We start from the raw sequence: 19,431 nt of genomic DNA, 5'->3' as shown, positions 1-19,431 counted from the left end.
GTGGAATGGGGGAGAAAATCGGGGAAAAAAAGGCAAAACTCCTGGGTTGAGACAAGAATGGTTCAATAGAACAGAAACCAAGAAACCAATAATGATAATACTAATAAAATGACAACAGCAGTAATAAAAGGATTGGAATGTAAAAAAGATGCGCAGGGCAATTGCTCACCACCCACCGACCAACACCCAGCTGGTCCCCAAGCAGCGATTCCCTGCCCCCCACTTCCCATACTAGATGGGACATCACATGGTATGGAATACACCGTTGGCCAGTTTCGGTCAGGTGCCCTGGTTGTGCCCTGTGCCAACTTCTTGTGCCCTGGCTGGGCATGAGAAGCTGAAAAATCCTTGACTATAGTCTAAACACTACTGAGCAACAACTGAAGACATCAGTGTTATCAACATTCTTTGCACACTAAACTCAAAACATAGCACTGTACCAGCTCCTAGGAAGACAGTTAACTCTATCCTAGCTGAAACCAGGACATTAGGCAAAAGAAAAATTAAGATGAGGACAAGTATTTCAGAACATATACCTCTACGTTTAGCTACCTACTCCCATTTTTGTCATGGTATAACACCCGAGATAAAGAATCTCCCACATGTTTGGAGTGACCATAATTCTGGCAAGCAGTGTTCAAATGTGTGCACTACCACAACACCAAACCTGTTTTCAGTTCCCACACTAGGACATCAGTATGAAGGTCTTTCAATGCTCAGTGCAATTTTGCCTGCAACAGTTTGAGCTATCAGTATTTGGTGTCAGAGTAATTTGATAGCTTAGCACTACAGTAGAAGAAAGCAAGATTGATACCCAGACACTTAATTTTTGTCTACAAATCAAAGGCACAAACAATTTAAACACCTGTATATTTGATATGGAAAGTACATGTACAAGAAAGGTCATACTAAATAATATCTTCATCTAGATATAAGACTTTGTTCATGCTTGCCATTATATCTTTGCACTCCCCTTCCTGATAAACAGGTACACTGTGATCAGCTTACCTACCTTGTTCCTTTATCTATGACATAGAGCAATGATTGCCACCCAGAGTCTAAGACTAAAAGGTGAATTTCTTCCTAGACACTCCTAGTTGACCACTAGGAATAACGTTGGTAGTTTACTACACCTGCTACCACATACAGTATCTGTATCACACAAGATAAATGGGCAGAAATGTAAACTGATGCTGCCAAGTCTTTAACATATTTGGATTAGTGACCTAGAGATGAAACAATTTACGTCCCTGCTAGCATTACTCTTGTCAATATAGGTCTTGGTATTAGTCAAGGGCAAAGAAGTTTAAATAGGAAAGCAATGTCAATAAAAAGACATTAAAGACATATACTGCACCTAAGTTTACTTTCAAACAGTAACAAATAGATGCATCAATACACATTTTGTATTACGGTAATATCACTGCCCTAGTAGATTACCCCTCTCTCGCATTTCAGACCATATCACCACTCGTAAGCAACATATTACCTTACAGTTCCATGCATAACTACTGCAGATGACTAGGACTTTGGAGTGTTACTAAGCATCAAGCTAGCAGGTACAGTCTTGAGAAACTTAAAATAACTTCAGGAAGTACAAAGGAACTGACAACTCAAGAAAAAACACGTTCTGGAAGACTCATTCTTGCTTCTGAAATCAATGTTATTTTCTGAAATGCTATATTATGTAGAAATTAACACAATATAAATAGAAAACTCTTTTACCCTCAAGGTGTTCAGCATGACATCCAATGAATAAGAATGAATTTAGGTACTCTGAAAAATTTGCTCATTACGGTACAAGAGATATGGTTTTGTTTTGTTTTAAATATAGTAAATTGTTCATGTAGTTACAAACTAAACTCGCTGTATACAGTTTTTACCTGGCAAAAACTTTACAGACTGGAGCATCCGCCTTTCCAGAGCGAAGTCCACCATCAAATGAGTCATACTATCACTGACCTTTGGTTTCAGAGAGATGCGGAACGCTGAAGCCATTGTGACTCTAAAGTCAAGAAAGCAGCATTAGCAAAATGTATTTTGCATTGTTTAACTCCTATAGCCATTTTCAAAAACAGCAATCAGATAATCTGTATTGTTAATGTCAAACTGTTAGCCAAAATACTGATCAAAGACCAGAACATTCTTATAACAGATAACTGTTTACGATTTAACACAGACTCCAAAATAGAAACTTTTGCTAATGTGACTGCCTCAAAGAGAACATGGTGCCAGCTTCCAGTTATTCAGTATTACTAGAAAAAGAAATACTAGGAGTGACTAGAGAAGAGCTTAAAACTTCTTTTACTAGTGAAAAAGACCTCGGATAAGAGACAAAACAAAACTCATATCACTTTACACAAAATCAGGAAGTATGAAAAACCTAAAGCACTGCAGAATCAGGATCACGTTTTATATACTTCAAAATTTGAAGCTTAAACCTTTAGTTTAAAAAGGTCCAAAGACTTTCCTGCTTGACAAGACCTACTCATTAGCTCCAAAGTGCATTTTCACGTTAGATATTGCTCAGGAGGCATTTATAAATAGCAGTGAACAAGCTGAATATTCTGATTTCATATCTACCTCTGAATCTATGAGGGGATGAAGAAATGGTTAAGTTGCAGACACCGTATTGCTTTGGAACATGCAAGTATCAGATCGTTCTTACAAGATACACTGAAGCACAGGTCCCATTTCCACTTCTGAAATCTTAGCTCAGTCCTTATTCTGAATACTCCTAAGACTCTCCTGGACTCCATCAACTACACCACCAAAAAAAGGAGGACAAGTCTCTTGTACAGATCTGTAACTCTGAAAACATCAGGCCACACAGCAGAATTTGAATAACATTGATTCAGACAGCACACAGGTCCTAATTCCTGCTTTAAAAAACAGAGATTCTTAACTAGAAAGTAATATACACACCACAAAAAGTTAACTGCTGACACTTGTATCCAATTTACACCCACAGATCTGTGGCACCTTTAGAACACCTAATAGCTCACAAGAAATTATACATTTATACATAATAGCTCACAAGAAATTATACATAGTGAAAAAGTACTTCACTAGTATTGTGTACTAACTACAGGTACATTAAAGAACAGGGAAAACCAAAAAAATCAGGTAGTGAAGAAGGGAGAGGAAATATGAAGTTGAGTATTAAAGACAGAAGCATTACAATTTTGGATATAAGACAATTATGACACTGAACTGAACATCGTAAGAGACAGGTCAATTGATTTCCCAAGACAGAGTTGATGTTCTGAATTCAGTATGGGTTGCCTAGCAGATTCCACTGTTTAGCCAGATGGGCAGAGTAAATCTTAAGGAAGGATAATCCTCTAATTAACAGTAAGAGAACACTGAGTAGTCAGCTTCAGACAGCTTTTTAACTTCTGTTTAGACACTGATCTTAGACAGAGAACCAGCCACAATTGGTTCAAAAGGATTAAATCACACAGCACTTCAAGAAACTGGAAGAGTAAGAGGATGCTTATTACAGATAAAAAGTATTAAGATTCCTATCACTGCCACTAACCCTCTGATTTGTTAAGGACACTAAATCTTTACCCTTGAAAAGTAAAGATTAATTTCTCTAGCAACTATTCATTTTACAGAAAGCTTCAGAGAATTCAGACAATCAGACCCTTCCTTGAAAACCTGTAAATTGAAAGCCAACTTGTTTGGTTCTTGAGAGCAACATACACTAGAAACACCCTGTGAGCTGTCTTTCAAAATATTATGCACATCGTAGTAAGTTTTCCGAACCAGAAGGTCAGACTCTCAGAACATAGTTATTCTTCCAAGTGAAGAAAAACTGCTTTAACATTTATTTTGAAACAGTAAAGTTTTGCTTTCTAAACAATAGTTTGAAGACATAGTTCAAAGAAACAGCAATTTCACTAACATTAGCCAGTGATGTCACCAGAAGTATTTCAACAGCTACAAGACCTTTTACATTCAAAAGGAAAATTAGCTAGCAAAAGTCTGTAAGTACTTAAAAATCCCCAAACAAGATTCTCCCAGAATTTAAAGGGGCAGAGTCAGCTTGAAACATTATAAAATTTCACCCATCGGGTATAATAAATCAGAAATTTAGTATTAATAATAATTAATGATGTATTGTCTTAACAACAAAACCAAACAAAACCAAACAAAACCACTAATAGCTGCTGCAGAGCTCTACTTTCCTGCATTAAAAACATCTTTCCCTTTACCAAGGTATGAAAGGCCAACAGTCAGCAAGGAAAAACACTACATGAGAGGCATAGAAGTTTTTAGTTCTCTCTCAAAAGTTGTGATGTCACAACACTTAGGAAAGAGTCAATGAATTTCATTTAAGCTGACTATGACCCTTTCAAAATAAATGGATTTTTAAGGATAAGGTTAATTCAAAGACACAAAAGCAATAGACTTTGTACTGTACCTATCTTTGATCTGTCTGGCAGCCTTGATGCATGTCAGGAAGAAGAAAGAAAAAGTAGTTAGTATTTCCATGCAAGTATCAATTGCAGTAACATGCAAGAAGGCTGAGAACAATTCCAGCTGTATTGCTCAGATTTAAAGATCAAAATGAGTTTCACATTTCCATCAAAATAAGTTTTCCCATAAAGCATGTTAATAGTATTGGTTAGAACTGCAACAAGTATCACCTGGGAAAAAAAATTCTCAAGAACCACACCAAACCAATTCCAAATTACTCAACATCCTGGGCGTGACATTGTCTCTTCAGAATTCTCTTAATCAGTTAAGTTACTCTCCATCACATTTTAAGAGCGCTACACGACCAAGTAAGTAAAATTCAACTACCATGGTATTTTCTGTGAAACTAAAGTGCTTAGTAGTGGCATCTAACCATACCTGACTTGTCTGGCTATATATCAGAGGAAGTACGCTCTGACAAACAAGAATAAATAGGACTTGCTTTAATTTTTCCTCTGAAAGTTATTGTACTATTCTGACAATACTTCCTAAAAGGCTCTCTCCATATGTCACTATTCAAAACCACAAAACATAGTTTTTCCCAGCATTTAAATCATACTGCTGAAGCAGATGCAGAAGTGGTGATGGCATAGTTAAAAGATAACCATTAACTGGCATTTGGAAAGACAAAATCCCTGTCCTTCACTAAGAGGAACTGCAAACCTAAGACAAAATGGGATGGCTTAGTTAGGTCTGTTGAATCCATGCTCGGAGTTAACATTGCTACTTGGTTGAGTTACCATTCAGCTGAAATACTCTCCCTTCCAAACAGGAGACAAGAAACATCAGGCAGCTTCCCAGTTTAAAGTCAAACAGAAGTGGAGGACTTTCAAATTTTTCATTAACTATAAAGCAAGCTAAATGGAAAAAAAAAAAATAAAGCACTACTGTCCCTGCTATAAAACCAATTTTGTATTCCTAAAGCAGGAAGCAGAATAAAGCAAATGATTTAGCTTAAGAGGTAGCTTTGTTTTACCCCAAACCAATGTTATTGTAGGAACTACTGACAGATTTTTCCTACATGACAACTGTAGACAAAGCAGCTAACACCTACTTAAAAACAAAAGCCTTCTTCATAACCTCTACACCTTGTGGAATATGTGGTAGCCAGGTCTCAATGAACAGTCTTTTGCAAGACAGTCCTGGCTTAACTCCTTTGAACTTAGTTTTTTTTCCAGGCTAATGACAAAGAAGGGTAACAGCCAATCTCAGATTAGCTGCCCAGCAGTGTCAAATCACATCCTGTCTAACCACTGAACCCTATCTAACACACTAACTCTCCTGTGTGCTAGCATTCATGTTCTTCTGACTTCCAGGTAAGTCAATTCAACAAATAAAGCCACTAAAAATCTAATATAGAAAAAAAAATTACAAAAATAATCTTAGTTTAGTCTTACACTAGTTTCTCCTGAACTGATTTACTAGAGGATCTGAAGAAAATTTGTGTCAATAGAAGAGAGTCAGGGCCAGAGCTGCCCTTTCAGGAACACCTGGTATTCCCATTAGCAGAGCAATAGATTCAGCGAGCTAATAGCCAAGGCAATTACCTTAAAATGCCATATCTGAAGGCACATTTACAAGTGCAAGCCAGTATAATACAAGTTTCAAACCCTAGATATTAGAGTTCAGTGAATTGGATTTCAGTATCTTAAGCCTCAGACTCCAAATTTAGATAGATTTCCCCCCCCAAACACTCAAATAATTTTCCTTAATGTATTTGATTGAAAAAAAGCATTAGAGATATCTGAATAGAGAGCACTTACATTAAATTCAAAGCTACATTCTGCATAGTGCTCAAGAGCTAATAATCTTTACACATCACTATGACAAGACAGAAAGGACAACCCAAACTGAAGTGCTAAAAAAAAAATATTCAGTTTAGAAACTGTCACTCTTCAAGGCAAATAAATCAAAGCTGACACTCAGGAAGTACAACAGCAAACGTTGCCAAAAGGTATAACTAACACAGTAGCACAACTTTTCTGCCTGCTCTTTTAGAATAATTTGTGTCCTTGTTCCTGTTAAAATGCAGAAAGGCAAAAGTAAATGGGTCTTGGATTTGGTGTGGCTGACCCCACTACTAAAAACTAGGATTATTATAGCAAGCCTAGTGTACCCAGTCAGTGTATATGTAGAACTGTTTTATTAATTTGTAAGTATATTCTTCCAGTTAGATACATGTTGCCTTATTTACAAGTCTGCTGTGTTAAAGTACACATTATTTGTACTGGAATCACAATGTAATGCCCAAATCAGGCTCTTGCCTACACAGTATACAAACACATTACGTTTTGGGGAATAGAGGAAGAGCTGCCCTGAATTCAGTTTCATAACATCTTTCAGGACAGCTATAGAGTTCACAGTTGCAAATTAAAGATCCACAGCTTGCATGAACTTCTGCAAAACAAACATCTTGTCATCCACAGATGGCTGCAGCTAGAATACAGAGACTCTCTGCAAGTGTCATGTAACAGCGCTGGGCAACCGATGGGTCACTTGCCATGGCTTTAAGTGCTGGCCATCACACATTTTGTAAGTCTTGGTTTGGTTTTATAGATTTATTTCACCCTCGCTTTCTGGGTTTGCTTACCTAGCACCAGTGCAAGTTTGCTTAACACTGACAGCTGTCCAAGAGAAGGCATTCCCTTCCCTCCCCCCTCACTCTAAATGAGAAAAAACTTATTTTATTAGAGATTGCATAAAAAATCAAGACTATAGTGCTTGACTTGGCCTCCTCAATAGAGCATTAACTGTATTTTTATACGCCTCTCTAACCTTACTCTCAGTATTCCTGCTAAGTTTGCAGCATCCAGTACAGGAATGCAAAGGATATTTCAAATTGATACAAATACCAACATCTGCCTTATGCACATCCATTCAATGTTTTCTACCTTTAAGAATTCCACAGGGTCCTTTATGTCCAGTGACTGCGCAGCAAGTTCCAGCAGCTCTTCAGAACTCTCTAGAGCATTACTACACTGGCTAAGCTGATCCTGAAGCAAAAACAGAAAGAAAAGAGTAACCTGATGTACTCACATTTTAAAAAAGGTTTATAAACTACCAGTATTAGAACTACATGGCTTTTCTGTGCATTTGTAACAACTTATTACCTTATCTAATCAAAGCTATTACCTCTGACACATGGTGTTAACTAGAACTTCACTGTGCTTGACAAGTACACAGTGATACATGACACATCCTGTAAATCCAGAGGGGAAACAGTTGAGTAGGTGCCGAAGTCTGATTTAAAAGCCAGATTTCATATTAAGACCTATTTCTCCCAACATCAGGATTTCAAATCAAAGAAATGCTTACATCTGTGCATGCTACAATTTCTATTCACAGAACTGCACTTCATCAATGAACCAATACAGTTTAATGTAGCAGTAGCCTCAAAAAAGACAATGATTTTAGCCCCAACCAGCTCTAGAACTGTCACGAGACAACCCTGAAAAATCAATATTGCTATATAACAAACGGGGATAGTAGCAGAAGGGGAACAGAGGAAGAGGGGCAGAACACAAATTTCTATCAGGGTTATCTAAAACTCTATCATTAGTAAAATACCATTCCCAGTACATAAAACACTCCACAAAGAACTTCCAGTATTACATACAATGGGTATATCCCTAAAAAGATTAGTTTTGAATACACTGCAGGATCCTGAACATATTGTAGGTTAAACAAGATGCACATTTTAAACCCACCAGCAGCTTTTGCATTGCCATTCAACCTACAGCTGTTTTTCTACTCATGTGGTACTGTAATATCTAAGAATAAGTCAACAGCAAGTAGTTACTTTTCTTTAAAACACTTCAGGAAAGACAGCTTGCTCTAAAGTAGTCTCAAAAGCAGTGCATCAACTTCAAGAACAGACTGGTCTCAAGCACTTCAGAAGCTTAACTAGTTTTGGCAAGAGTGGCGAGTTGACCTGGGCCAGCTGCCCCTCAGATTTACTGTTCGAGGATAAAACAGCAACAAGGAAACCATCCAACAGCTAGAAGTTTGTACACAGTTTCCAGATAACTTCTGCAGCATGCCATTAACGCAAGCTGTCATTCATCTAATACAGCTGCTCTCCTCTTTGGAGGATATCCAATGCTGACAAACTCAGATATACCATGATACTGCCAAAATGTCCCAGGCAATGTCCCAGGCAAACACCCCAAAAGAGAGAAGCAAATGCCAGAGTCATTTTCAAATAACTTTGCAGAAATGACACAGTACCTGTATGCTTCCATTAGCATCTTTGTGACATGCAATTGCATTTGGGAGTTAAAAATAAATACTTTAGTATCATTAAAATACACTGCCCCAAGATGAAGCAATGTATTTTCAAAGCAAGGGTTTAAGGAGCATTTCTAATTTTTGGCCTTGACTTCCAAATTATTTGGGAGGGATCACTCTAAATATTAAATCCTCACCCTTTTCCATCATTATGTAGCCCCAGTATTTTAAGTTACAGCTTATTCTCAACAAGAGCATCTAATCAACTACAGATGACTAACTACAGCACAAGCACTTTAAGAGGACAGTATATTAAGCAAGTCCATTCCTTTAAACAGGATGTTTAGCCCTCACTGAAGTTCCTTGGTTTCCTCATGCAAAGTTAAGTTTCGGTTCCAGTCAAAAGATAATGGCTTGGATTAATACATTCAATGCAGCAGTTTTCATCTGTTAGTTCAGTTTGGTAGATTGACTGTTGGGAAAGCCACTCTTGCAGTGTCTCCGTTACAGAGGAAGTTTGGTCTTTCATCAAATAAAGAGAATGTCCTCTGGGTCTGTAGTTAAGAGAACAGCCTCAGCTGAAGGACAAGTAGGACACTTAACAACTGTGTCAGTGATCTGTAACATTCCACTTGTCTTCATCCTCTTCTGACAAAGTAGGAGCTCAGCTGTTCAACACAGATTCTGGGCAGCAATTCTTGATACAGCTCTACCACACTGACAAGCTTTCAGTGAAGAACTTGGCTCAACCATACCTGAGCTTGATCAAATCAGATTAACTAACAGAAAATTAACAGATATTAACATAAAATTTCAATACTCAACTCAAACTGCCAAATGAGTAACTATCAAAACAGTTTTCAGTTCCAGAATAATTTTTTGCAAGATTAACTTCAGTTTTTCTTCACTAGAAGGTAGCATAATTGATACATGCCACAGCCAATTTTCTCCTCTGGGCTGTTCATTGAGAAGCACTTACTCTTTAAGCATTTAAGTCCTAAGTGTCTCTGGATGTGGGCAAGACCTCTGCCTGTTGAGAAACTTCAGATGGACTTAAAACAGATATATGGGGAGAAAGATTAAATTAGAGGTGGAAAAGTACACTTAAGTCCTTTACTTAACTTGCGCACTCAAAAGTTCTGGAATGTTTTAGACCCAGTCTTTAAGTATGAACATAAAACAGACTTTGTAAGGAAGTCTGTGAAATTTCAGGAAACCACTTCTAGAACTTCATGAAACTGACTAGACATGAGGAGGTGGGGTTTTTCAGGAACAAACATCTTCCTTATTGTTTTGCATAAGCAAAAAGAACTAGACAGAAGAATGCTCCAGCTAGGATCATTTAAAGAAAAAAGCTTGTGGTGGGTTGACCCTGGCTGGGTGCCAGGTGCCCACCAAAGCCACTCTATCGCTCCCCCTCTGTCACATTCCAAAGTTGGAGTGACTCAGGTTCATGGATTTCCTTTGTCAGAATTAAGATGAAATGACACCAGGGGAGTTCAAACAACAACCAACATTTATTCAACCTAGCTAACTTTGTCCAAGTACACATGAATTTGTTAATATGAACCTTGCAACATGTCATTAAGCCACTATTTGAGGAGACAAGTACAGGAAAATGAAATGGAAAAAGGAACATGGAACTGTATCAGAAGGAGAGCCCTCCCGTTGAGTCACGAGGTTCAGAGCAGACCCCCTTGCTTTCTGGACTCCTTCTCAAAGAGTAGCTCAGGGGCGGCCAGGTCCACTCTTAGTCTCAGATTTGGTCAACGGTTTATGTTTCAAAGGATGAGGTGTAGGGACTGTGGAAAAGAGAGAAGGAAAAGAGGGAGAGAGTGAGTGAGAGAAAAAAAGAAAGAGAGAAGAGAGGGGTTTCAGCACTGGTCCAGCCAGCGTAGAGATCCAGTTCCAGAGGGCGCACACTGAGGATTCGTTCTCTCCTCTTTTATAGTGTGTTAGTTGATGTTCTCAACATGTGCAGTTCCCACACCTGGGGTTCACTGGAATCGGTCAGTGAGTTTGGCGGGGGGGGGTTCATTGTGGAGTTGCCTCTCTTTTCCTGCTGGCATGACCACTTAAGATAGAAGAACAGTCCCAACTTCCATGGGGCCTTCTTCCTCCAGGAAGGCAGAAATTGTGTTCCTTCTCCTGGTCACTTAAGCTAAGGAATTGGGGCTTTGGAGAAGTGCATTCCCACCCTCCGTGGGGCCCTCTCCTCTGTCCACATTGTCCTGTTCACAAAACTCCAGCATTTTTACAGAGGTCGTTTTGTCCACCAAAGCTCTTTTAGCAGATGCTTGAGACATTGAATTTGTCAGACCATCACACCCTCCTCAACTGGACAGGGGAGAGGAAATATAACAAAGGGCTCATTGGTCAAGATAAGGACAGGGACTAATCACTCACTAATTACCATCAAAGGCAAAACAGACTCAACTTGGGGCAAATTAACTTAAAATTATTACCAATCAAACCAGAGTAGGGTAATGAGAAATAAAACCAAATCTCAAAACACCTTCCCTCCACCTCTCCCTTCTTCCTGGGCACAGCTTCACTCCCAAATTCCCTACCTCCTCCCCCCACAGCAGCACAGTGGGACGGGGAATAGGGGTTGCAGTCAGTTCATCACACATTGTCTCTGTCGCTCCTTCCTCCTCAAGAGGCAGGACTCCTCACTCTTCCCATGCTGAAGCATGGGGTCCCTCCCACAGGAGACAGCTCTCCATGAACTGCTCCAGCGTGGGTCCCTTCCGCAGGGTGCAGTCCTTCAGGCACAGACTGCTCCAGGGTGTGTTCCCCACAGGGTCACAAGTCCTGCCAGCAAACCTGCTCCAGTGTGGGCTCCTCTCTCCACAGATCCACAGGTCTTGCCAGGAGCCTGCTCCAGTGTGGGCTTCCCACAGGGTCGCAGCGTCCTTTGGGCATCCACTTGCTCCGGTGTGGGTTTCTCCACGGGCTATAGGTGGATATCTGCTCCACCGTGGACCTCCATGGGCTGCAGCGGGACAACCTGCCTCACCATCATCTTCACCACAGGCTGCAAGGGAATCTCTGCTCCGGCACCTGGAGTACCTCCTCCTCCTCCTTCTTCACTAACCTTGGTGTCTGCAGAGTTGTTTCACATGTTCGCGCTCCTCTCTTCAGCTGCAGTTTCTGCTCCCACAGCAACTTTTTTTCTCCTTCTTAAATATGTTGTCACAGAGGCACTACCACTGTCACTGATTGGCTTTACCTTGGCCAGCAGCGGGTCCATCCTGGAGCCAGCTGGCATTGGCTCTGTCAGACATAGGGGAAGCTTCCAGCAGCTTCTCACAGAAGCCAGTCCTGTAGCCCCCCCACTACCAAAACCTTGCCATGCAAACCCAATACAAAGCTAGAGAAACAGCTTCTGCTTAAAAGATTTAACTGTGCTCTGGCCCCATGCAGCTAGACTTTTTGAAAGCTAGAGCCAACTTGCCACAGGCTACTGGGAAAACATAGACCTTATACATGTTTCACAAAGTTACATTTTTGTTTGTTTCTCTGAAACCCACTGGAAAGATTCTCCTGCATGAAATTACACAACTACAACCTGGTAAAGTTCACATAGAGGTTTAGTAGCAGGCACCAGTGTAACCTGTCCCCATGTAATTCCCATGCACCTTCCAGTACGCATATACGATTTGCTTGATGTTAACAAGTGGAGGATGCCCAGTTCTGTCAACAGGAGACCAGCCTTTGTGCTTAGGGTACCTGGCATGAGTCTTGACTCTTAAGTTCAAGCCTGAGCAAATCACTTAGGCATGTCTACAGGTTCAGATGCTCATATTCCAAACTGGAGAAAGAAACCAATTTCAGTCCAGAGGCTGTTCATTACTTTGAAGGTAGTAAACATACCTAAGTCCAGCTCCTATGCAGCCACTCTCCACCTGTAAGGTCTACAAGTAATACCACCTCCTTTCCACATAACAATGTTGAGAACATAAATATGCTAGAGACCATGAAGTACCCTAGAAGAAGGGACCAGAGAAGCACTTACATCAAAGAAAACATTCACCATATACTCACTGCATTTCTTGCAACACTACCAAAATCTCACTTTCAGTTGAGATTTAAAATAGCAGTTTAAAACTGCTTCTACTCAGCTGCAAAGATTTACAGATGTAGTTATAGTTACCTGCAGAGCTTGAATTTTATGAGCCTCTTCTTGCTGAATAGTGTTGGCCATACTCCCCTTCATCTCATCCAATATAGAATACAGACCATCAAATTCTTCATCCAACTCACTGATTACATTAGAAGAGTTTACCTGAGAAGAGAATTGGAACTGCTGCAATTTGTATTGGAAACAATGCAGACTAGTCTCTTAAAGTCACATTGTTTGCCCAAACCTTGCAGCCCTTCCCCTGCTACCAAACACCCTGCCACACAAACCCAGAACGCATGGTTTGCCATGACCACTAGATACCTTGTCACTGCTCCTCAACTTATCAAAAGGGAAAAACCATTAGGAATGATGGACGCCTCCTAAGCAGACTTTACATCGTAACACTGAAGGCTGAAATACATGAAAATTCCATGATACTCAAACTTGCACAGGACCAACATAATTGGCAACTTTGTTGCATGCCAAAAGGCCTTCACTTCCCTCTCACAATTATATACAGATTGCTAGATGTTTGCAAGGAGGTAGTTTATCCAGTTCTATATAAAATGGTTTTATATGATACTAAAAACTGCACTCAAGAAGCCAGCTTAAAGATCTGCTGGGTGATCTCCATTTCTGCAGTTAACTTGGCTCAGCTTTAGCATGAGACAAACAACTTATGGCTTATTGCTAGGCTAAAGGAACCTAAATCTCATTCTAGCATAGATGGTCTAAAAATTAGGTCTGACTTTTAACTTAAGCCCAACAATTTGCAACTACTGAAAAGAGAAAGAGCAAAGAATTTTCTTTCAAGTATCAGGATGGTCTCATTTTTCAGTCTGCCAAGCAGACTATAAGTCTAAAAAATTACAGACTACTTCCAACAAACAGGAGTTTGGGATCTTGCATCAAAATCCAGATTCTCTCTTCCACACAAATCAAATCCTACAATAGCTTTCCACATGAAAAGCAAAACCACCATACCTTTCAAGTAGAGACAGACTTAAAAAAATTGTTTTCCTACCTAGCTCCAACACACATATACAATTTAAAATTGATTCTCATAGCCCATCCCTTACACACTACCAAGTCTGAGATTGAAAAAACAGTCGCTCCCCTCTCAGCTACAATCTATAAGCCTTAATATATATACCTGAACATTTTTTATGGTATGGTTCAGCATGTCAATGAAGTTGTGAATTTCATCATTCTTGTTCGCTAGAGTAGATACAATCCTTTGCAGAGTCTCCTGGAATTACAAAAACAAGTGAGAGAAGTTGTAAAAGAACCTTGTAATTTTTTTAACCATCACCATTTCAACATACATGGAAATTCATCATACACATTCCAGTTGTGGTGAATTCAACTCTTACTCTGATGGGATCAGGAAATAGATTTTGTTAGAAAAGAGAAAGAGTATCAAATGTCTAAGAAGCATTCCACCAAACTAAAGATCTCCAGTGGTTAGTTTAAGAGAAATCAAGACTGTGTTTTATGATACACCGTTTCACATGTTTTGCTACCCATGTTAATACCACTCCTGAGCCATCTAAACCAGACTACCTACTGGCACCACACCGCCGTATGAAAATCCTCCAGATGAGAAAGTTAGTGCTTGTGCAATCAAATAAGAGAACAAGAAAAAAAAAAGAAAAAAAAAGCTGGTAAAAGTTAACCCAGAAGAAAAAAATAGCATTTTCTATTGTCAGAAGAAGCTAGTGTTAAATAACTAAGCTAACAGTTTACACAGAATAGATCTGTAACAGTGATTTGTAAACTTATTCTACAAGCGGTAAAATATTTTGGCAAATAATTTATATGTTCCAATTAAAAGTGACCTCAAAGTGGAAAGCTTACTGAAAGCTGAGAAAGAGAATCAAGGTGATTTCTGCGGTGTACTACTCCAGCTATTAAAAAGCAGTAGATTCAGCTTACAAAACATATACTAAGCAGGCAAAACTGTTAAGCACATCAAAATGCATTTTTAAATTAAATAAGACTACCAAGTCTAAATTTGTTCAGTAGTCAGTCACATATTCTAAGAATTTGACAAAAACACATCAACGTACGTAAGTAAAAATAAAGGAAAAGGTGAGAAGGTAACTCAGGCTGGTTGATAATAAGTTCTAGAAACAAATCTGACTCCAAAATGCTAGATGTGGCCCAAAGTTTCAAGTTGCTCTGCTTAACATTGTTACTTGACAACATTTAGGAAGTCGAGTCATGGGGAAGTAATAAGCACACCTTAAAAACAGCCAGACCACCAAAAAGATGTTGCAGAGGTCCCGCCCAATTTCTTAATAACTATTTACTACTTAGATCACATTTGTTTGCTAAAAGCAAGAAAAATATTTTATCCTTTCACAACATCCACAGCAAACCTTGACACTACATCCCATACAAGGAATCTCTCCACTAGTCCTAAGCCATGCTTGTACCTGTTTCTTCTGACCCCTTCCTCAGCAGTTTTCAACGAACCTGCAATGATGAATTTATTGGTACTCTGGCCCACTGCCTGTTTGTATAGCATCACACTCACAAAGTTAAACCACTAGCAACGGAAAGTGAAATTTTACTGCTTTTACGACAGGCTTTGTGACGGTGTTCCGTAAAGATGTAATGGACCAGCTAGCAATGACTGAAATTAGGACTCTGAGGAAGAGAAACAAAACCAGATTGGCTTCTTTCAGAAACAAAGAGGCTCGGTCACTTCATGACAGAATCTTTGCATTGTCTGGTTAAAACTGAACATGTTTAACGACAATTTTGTACACATCAGAATGGCAGATGAAACACCATTGTCCAACCAGCTGCTTCTGCATTCAATACTGACCAGAGGCAATTGTTTTCGCATGTCAGACAGCCCACAGTTAAGCCTTAGATCCTATAAACATAACTGTCAATTTGGATGAACAAGAAAACTCTCAATCCTCTTTCAGCTAGGATTTTAGGGCTTACTCAGTTCCACCACATGGAAAAAAAAAATTAGTCTTCTTGTACATAGTACTGAAGAATGTTTTTGGTTTTCATAAGCTACATGCCATTAAAGGAAAAGATCTACATGTGAGGAATGCTTAGAAAGCCTTTACACAACCAAATACATGGCAGCAACTGGAAGATAGCTGTCAAATAAGGTTTTCCACTACATCTAAAGTTAAAGTCAACAGACCAAACAGAGATCACTACAGCTCTCTTTAAGCAAGGTACCAATTTCACCAAACAGAAATTCCACCAGGTCTGCTCAAACTCAAACAAGTTCAGACAGCTTCTACAAACATAGATGCAAGAGGCCTAAAAATATCCACCAGCAGTAGACAGAATTTTTATTAAACACCTATGCACAAGCCACCAGAACAGAAAGTCAGCTTTTAGTAATCACTAACATACAATATTATCTAATATAATTTTCTAATCACTAATATGTAACAAATAGATTTTCTTCCAAACATACCAAGACACATGCCAAATTCAAAACACTGCACTGTTGCCATTTCTTCCTTTAATGGGAATTTCTGAATAGTTGCTACATATAGCAAAAAGGGTGCTAGAAAAATTACCAACATAAGCAGCACTTGAGGCTTACATTCTAAGTTATTTCATAAAAGAATTATAACAGCACCAAACTCAATAAACTTCTTAGTATTTCTACACTGAAGGAAATTTAAATCTATTGCCCACTGATGGATGTAGTATTTCGTAGAATCCCATTACAAATAATTTTCTTTTAGTTTTCTTTCTGGCCAGCATATGTTTCATGAGGTCAGTTCCAAATTAATTTCCAAAACATTATGGGATGTTTTTGTACAGAATTAATTTTTGCTGCTATCAGTGAGTGTCCTGGTTTCTTCTGGTATAGAGTTAATTGTCTTCCTAGTAGCTGGTATAGTGCTATGGTTTTGAGTTAGGTAGGTGAATAATGTTGGTAACACACTGATGTTTTCAGTTGTTGATAAGTAGTGTTTATACTAAGTCAAGGATTTTTTTAGCTTCTCATGCCCAGCCAGCGAGAAGGCTGGAGGGGCACAAGAAGTCGGGAGGGGACACAGCCAGGGCAGCTGACCCAGAATGGCCAAAGGGGTATTCCATATCATGTGATGTTATGTCCAGTATATGAACTGGGGGGAGTGAGGGTGGAGGGATCACCACGCAGGAACTAACTGGGCATCAGTCGGCAGGTGGTAAGCAATTGCATTGTGTGTCACTTGTATATTCCAATCCTTTTATTATTACTGTTGTAATTTCATTAGTGTTATCATTACCATTACTAGTTTCTTCTTTCCTGTTCTATTAAACCATTCTTATCTCAACCCAGAAGTTTTACTTCTTTTCCCAATTTTCTCCCCAATTCCACTGCAGGGGGGGGTGGGGAGAGTGAGTGAGCAGCTGCGTGGTGCTCAGTTGGTGGCTGGGGTTAAACCATGACAGCAAGCTTCCTACTGCTCTTCACTTTTATGTCCTATTCTTATTCTCTGATCTAATACACCCTTTGCAGAAAAAAAAAAGCACGGCATTCATAAAGCAACAGTGTGGATGCATACAGGATAAAGAACGTAAAAGGATATGAAAAAGGACAGGAAGCCCTGCAATATGTGGTGGCTTATAGTCTTGCCAGCAACATGAAAGTAGACAATATACCCTTCTTTGAAGGGCTAGTAACTAACATCACATACCACCTGTTGAAGCAGATGGGCATCTCATAAAAGTTAAAGAGTAAACTTTGATAAATTAAACAATTACGTCAGTTCTGTTTATGAAGCAAGTTATCAACTTGCTGAAGATCATACCGAAGTCTTATGACATGACTGGATGCAGACCAGAGTTTCTGAAGCAGCCTTGGGCTTAGGACAAAATCCTGTGTCATACTAACCTTCATGTGCAGATCAAATTTCAAACAAGAGGCCATACTTACTTAGCCTCCATTAATTTAGTCTTCTGTACTTGTCCATACATTGAAGTTGCCAGAGTTTGAAGGAGTCCTTAAGGCAATACAGGTGACAATAGCAAATTAACAGATAAAGTATTGTAAAATACAAGATCAACTGCAATTTTACTGTATTCAGAACCTCTGAGCAGCAATGAAATTCAAATGTGATCGATGACGCCACTCGGGAACATCCATCGAGAGCACTCACAAAAACTGCAGCCCCTTCTCCAAAAGACTAACCTCACATAAAGCAGGCAAGGGCAGACATACTCAAATTCACATAGTATTTACCAGAAACATACTTTTTTGGCATTTCACATCTCAACTTCCAAAGCATAGATGACTACAAAGTGGCAGTGCACAAGCACTTAACTAAAATAGCAAGCATCTGCGATCTGTAAAGTTTAAGCCATTAGTACTGCTAGTTATCCAGACCCTACTCACAAACCAGTTTCCAAGCTAAGGAAAGCACAGTCTTCGGAGAGACAGTAACAGAAGCCCTTTTGGACTGCTAGACTGAACACCTAAAGACTGAGTCAGAACTTTTTGCAGAGAGTATCATTTTTAGAAGGCCCAGCCTTTGGCCAGGCACATCTCTGCTCCTCAGTGATTTCCCTCAGGGGGCAGATGGCAAGTAACAGAAGGAGGGAATTACAGGGCAGCAGCCACGGGGCGGGGGGGAACAACAAACCACTACAAAACACTTTGACTAATTAGTTCCCTTCAACACAGGATTACATCAATGGGAAACAGAAGGGCCTATGTACGCACCGTAATTACTAATGACAGGAATACACAGTGTGAAAGAGCTCTCCACCAGCGTCGTACTTGGTTAAGATGCGGCAACTGCAGCGGTCACGCCAGCGCCCGAAGCAAGCGGGCACGCAGAAGCCCCTCTTGCTGGGCTCTCCGCTCCCGTACCTCTCCGCAGGCGGAGGCTTCCCACAACTCTCACAGTGGTCCCGGGGGGCAAGCGCCCTTCCCGCCTCGCAGCCCTCCCACAACGCAGCTGGTAACGTTCAACTTCCTCAGCCACCGCCCCTCTCCTCAGGCAGCCGGGCCCAACGCCGCGGCAACGCCGACACCCCAGGGAAACGCCCCCCCTCCTCGGCGCCTGCCAGCGGCAGCCGCCCCGCCGCTCGCCGCAGCCACCCCGCCGAAGCCCGGCGGCACGGCCAGCTGACGGAGGGCACGCCCGCCTTCCCTCTCGACCGGCCCGGCCCAGCCCGCGGGGAAGCAGGCTCCCGCCGCCAGCACTCACTCTCTGCTCGTCCATGATGAGGGAGGGAGCGAAGCCAGGACCAGCGGCAGCGCCCGACCGCGAGGCAGAACCGTTAACGGCCTCCGCCGCCCTGCGGGTAGACCGCCACCCCCGCCCCGCTCCCTCCCCCGCCCACGAGCGCATGCGCGGCCGGCACGCTGCCGCGCACATGCGCGCTGCGCTCAGCTCCCTCTTCCCCCGTCCCCCCTCCGCGCACGCCGGCGGCACGTGCGCCTCGCCTCCCCTCCCGGGGAGGGGCCTCTGAGCATGCGCAGTCAGAGCCCACAGACGAAGGGAAAGCGGCCGCCCGTGGGCTGCGCCGGATGGAGCCGGTTCGAGTCCCGGCACCAACCGGGGAGGGGCGCGGTAGCGGGGTGGCGGGGGCCGGGCCGAGCCGAGCTGGCGGAT

General features: G+C 40.9%; 1 protein-coding gene across 8 annotated transcripts in view; it reads right to left on the bottom strand.

Moving 5' to 3' along the window:
* The window catches only part of FSD1L (fibronectin type III and SPRY domain containing 1 like), a 37,566-nt gene extending 18,435 nt beyond the window's left edge, over positions 1-19,131 (bottom strand). For 7 of the 8 annotated variants that reach the window (XR_007505081.1, XM_049795270.1, XM_049795271.1 and 4 more), the window contains exons 1-6: positions 19,024-19,131; positions 13,992-14,087; positions 12,869-13,000; positions 7,377-7,478; positions 4,430-4,452; positions 1,884-2,005 (exon numbers count right to left, since the gene is read on the bottom strand). Coding sequence is in view for 7 of the 8 variants with exons in the window: in XM_049795270.1 (XP_049651227.1) it covers positions 1,884-2,005; positions 4,430-4,452; positions 7,377-7,478; positions 12,869-13,000; positions 13,992-14,087; positions 19,024-19,038 (490 nt within the window). In the remaining variant the exon portion in view is untranslated. Of the gene's footprint in view, positions 1-1,883; positions 2,006-4,429; positions 4,453-7,376; positions 7,479-12,868; positions 13,001-13,991; positions 14,088-17,747; positions 17,783-19,023 lie in introns of those variants that run through there. The other variant, XM_049795274.1, reaches the window with a different exon arrangement.
* Positions 19,132-19,431: the final 300 nt, after the last annotated feature.

The sequence above is a fragment of the Accipiter gentilis genome, chromosome Z, assembly GCF_929443795.1.
Source record: "Accipiter gentilis chromosome Z, bAccGen1.1, whole genome shotgun sequence".
NCBI lineage: Eukaryota > Metazoa > Chordata > Aves > Accipitriformes > Accipitridae > Astur > Astur gentilis.
This window is presented reverse-complemented; position numbering and strand designations above follow the sequence as displayed.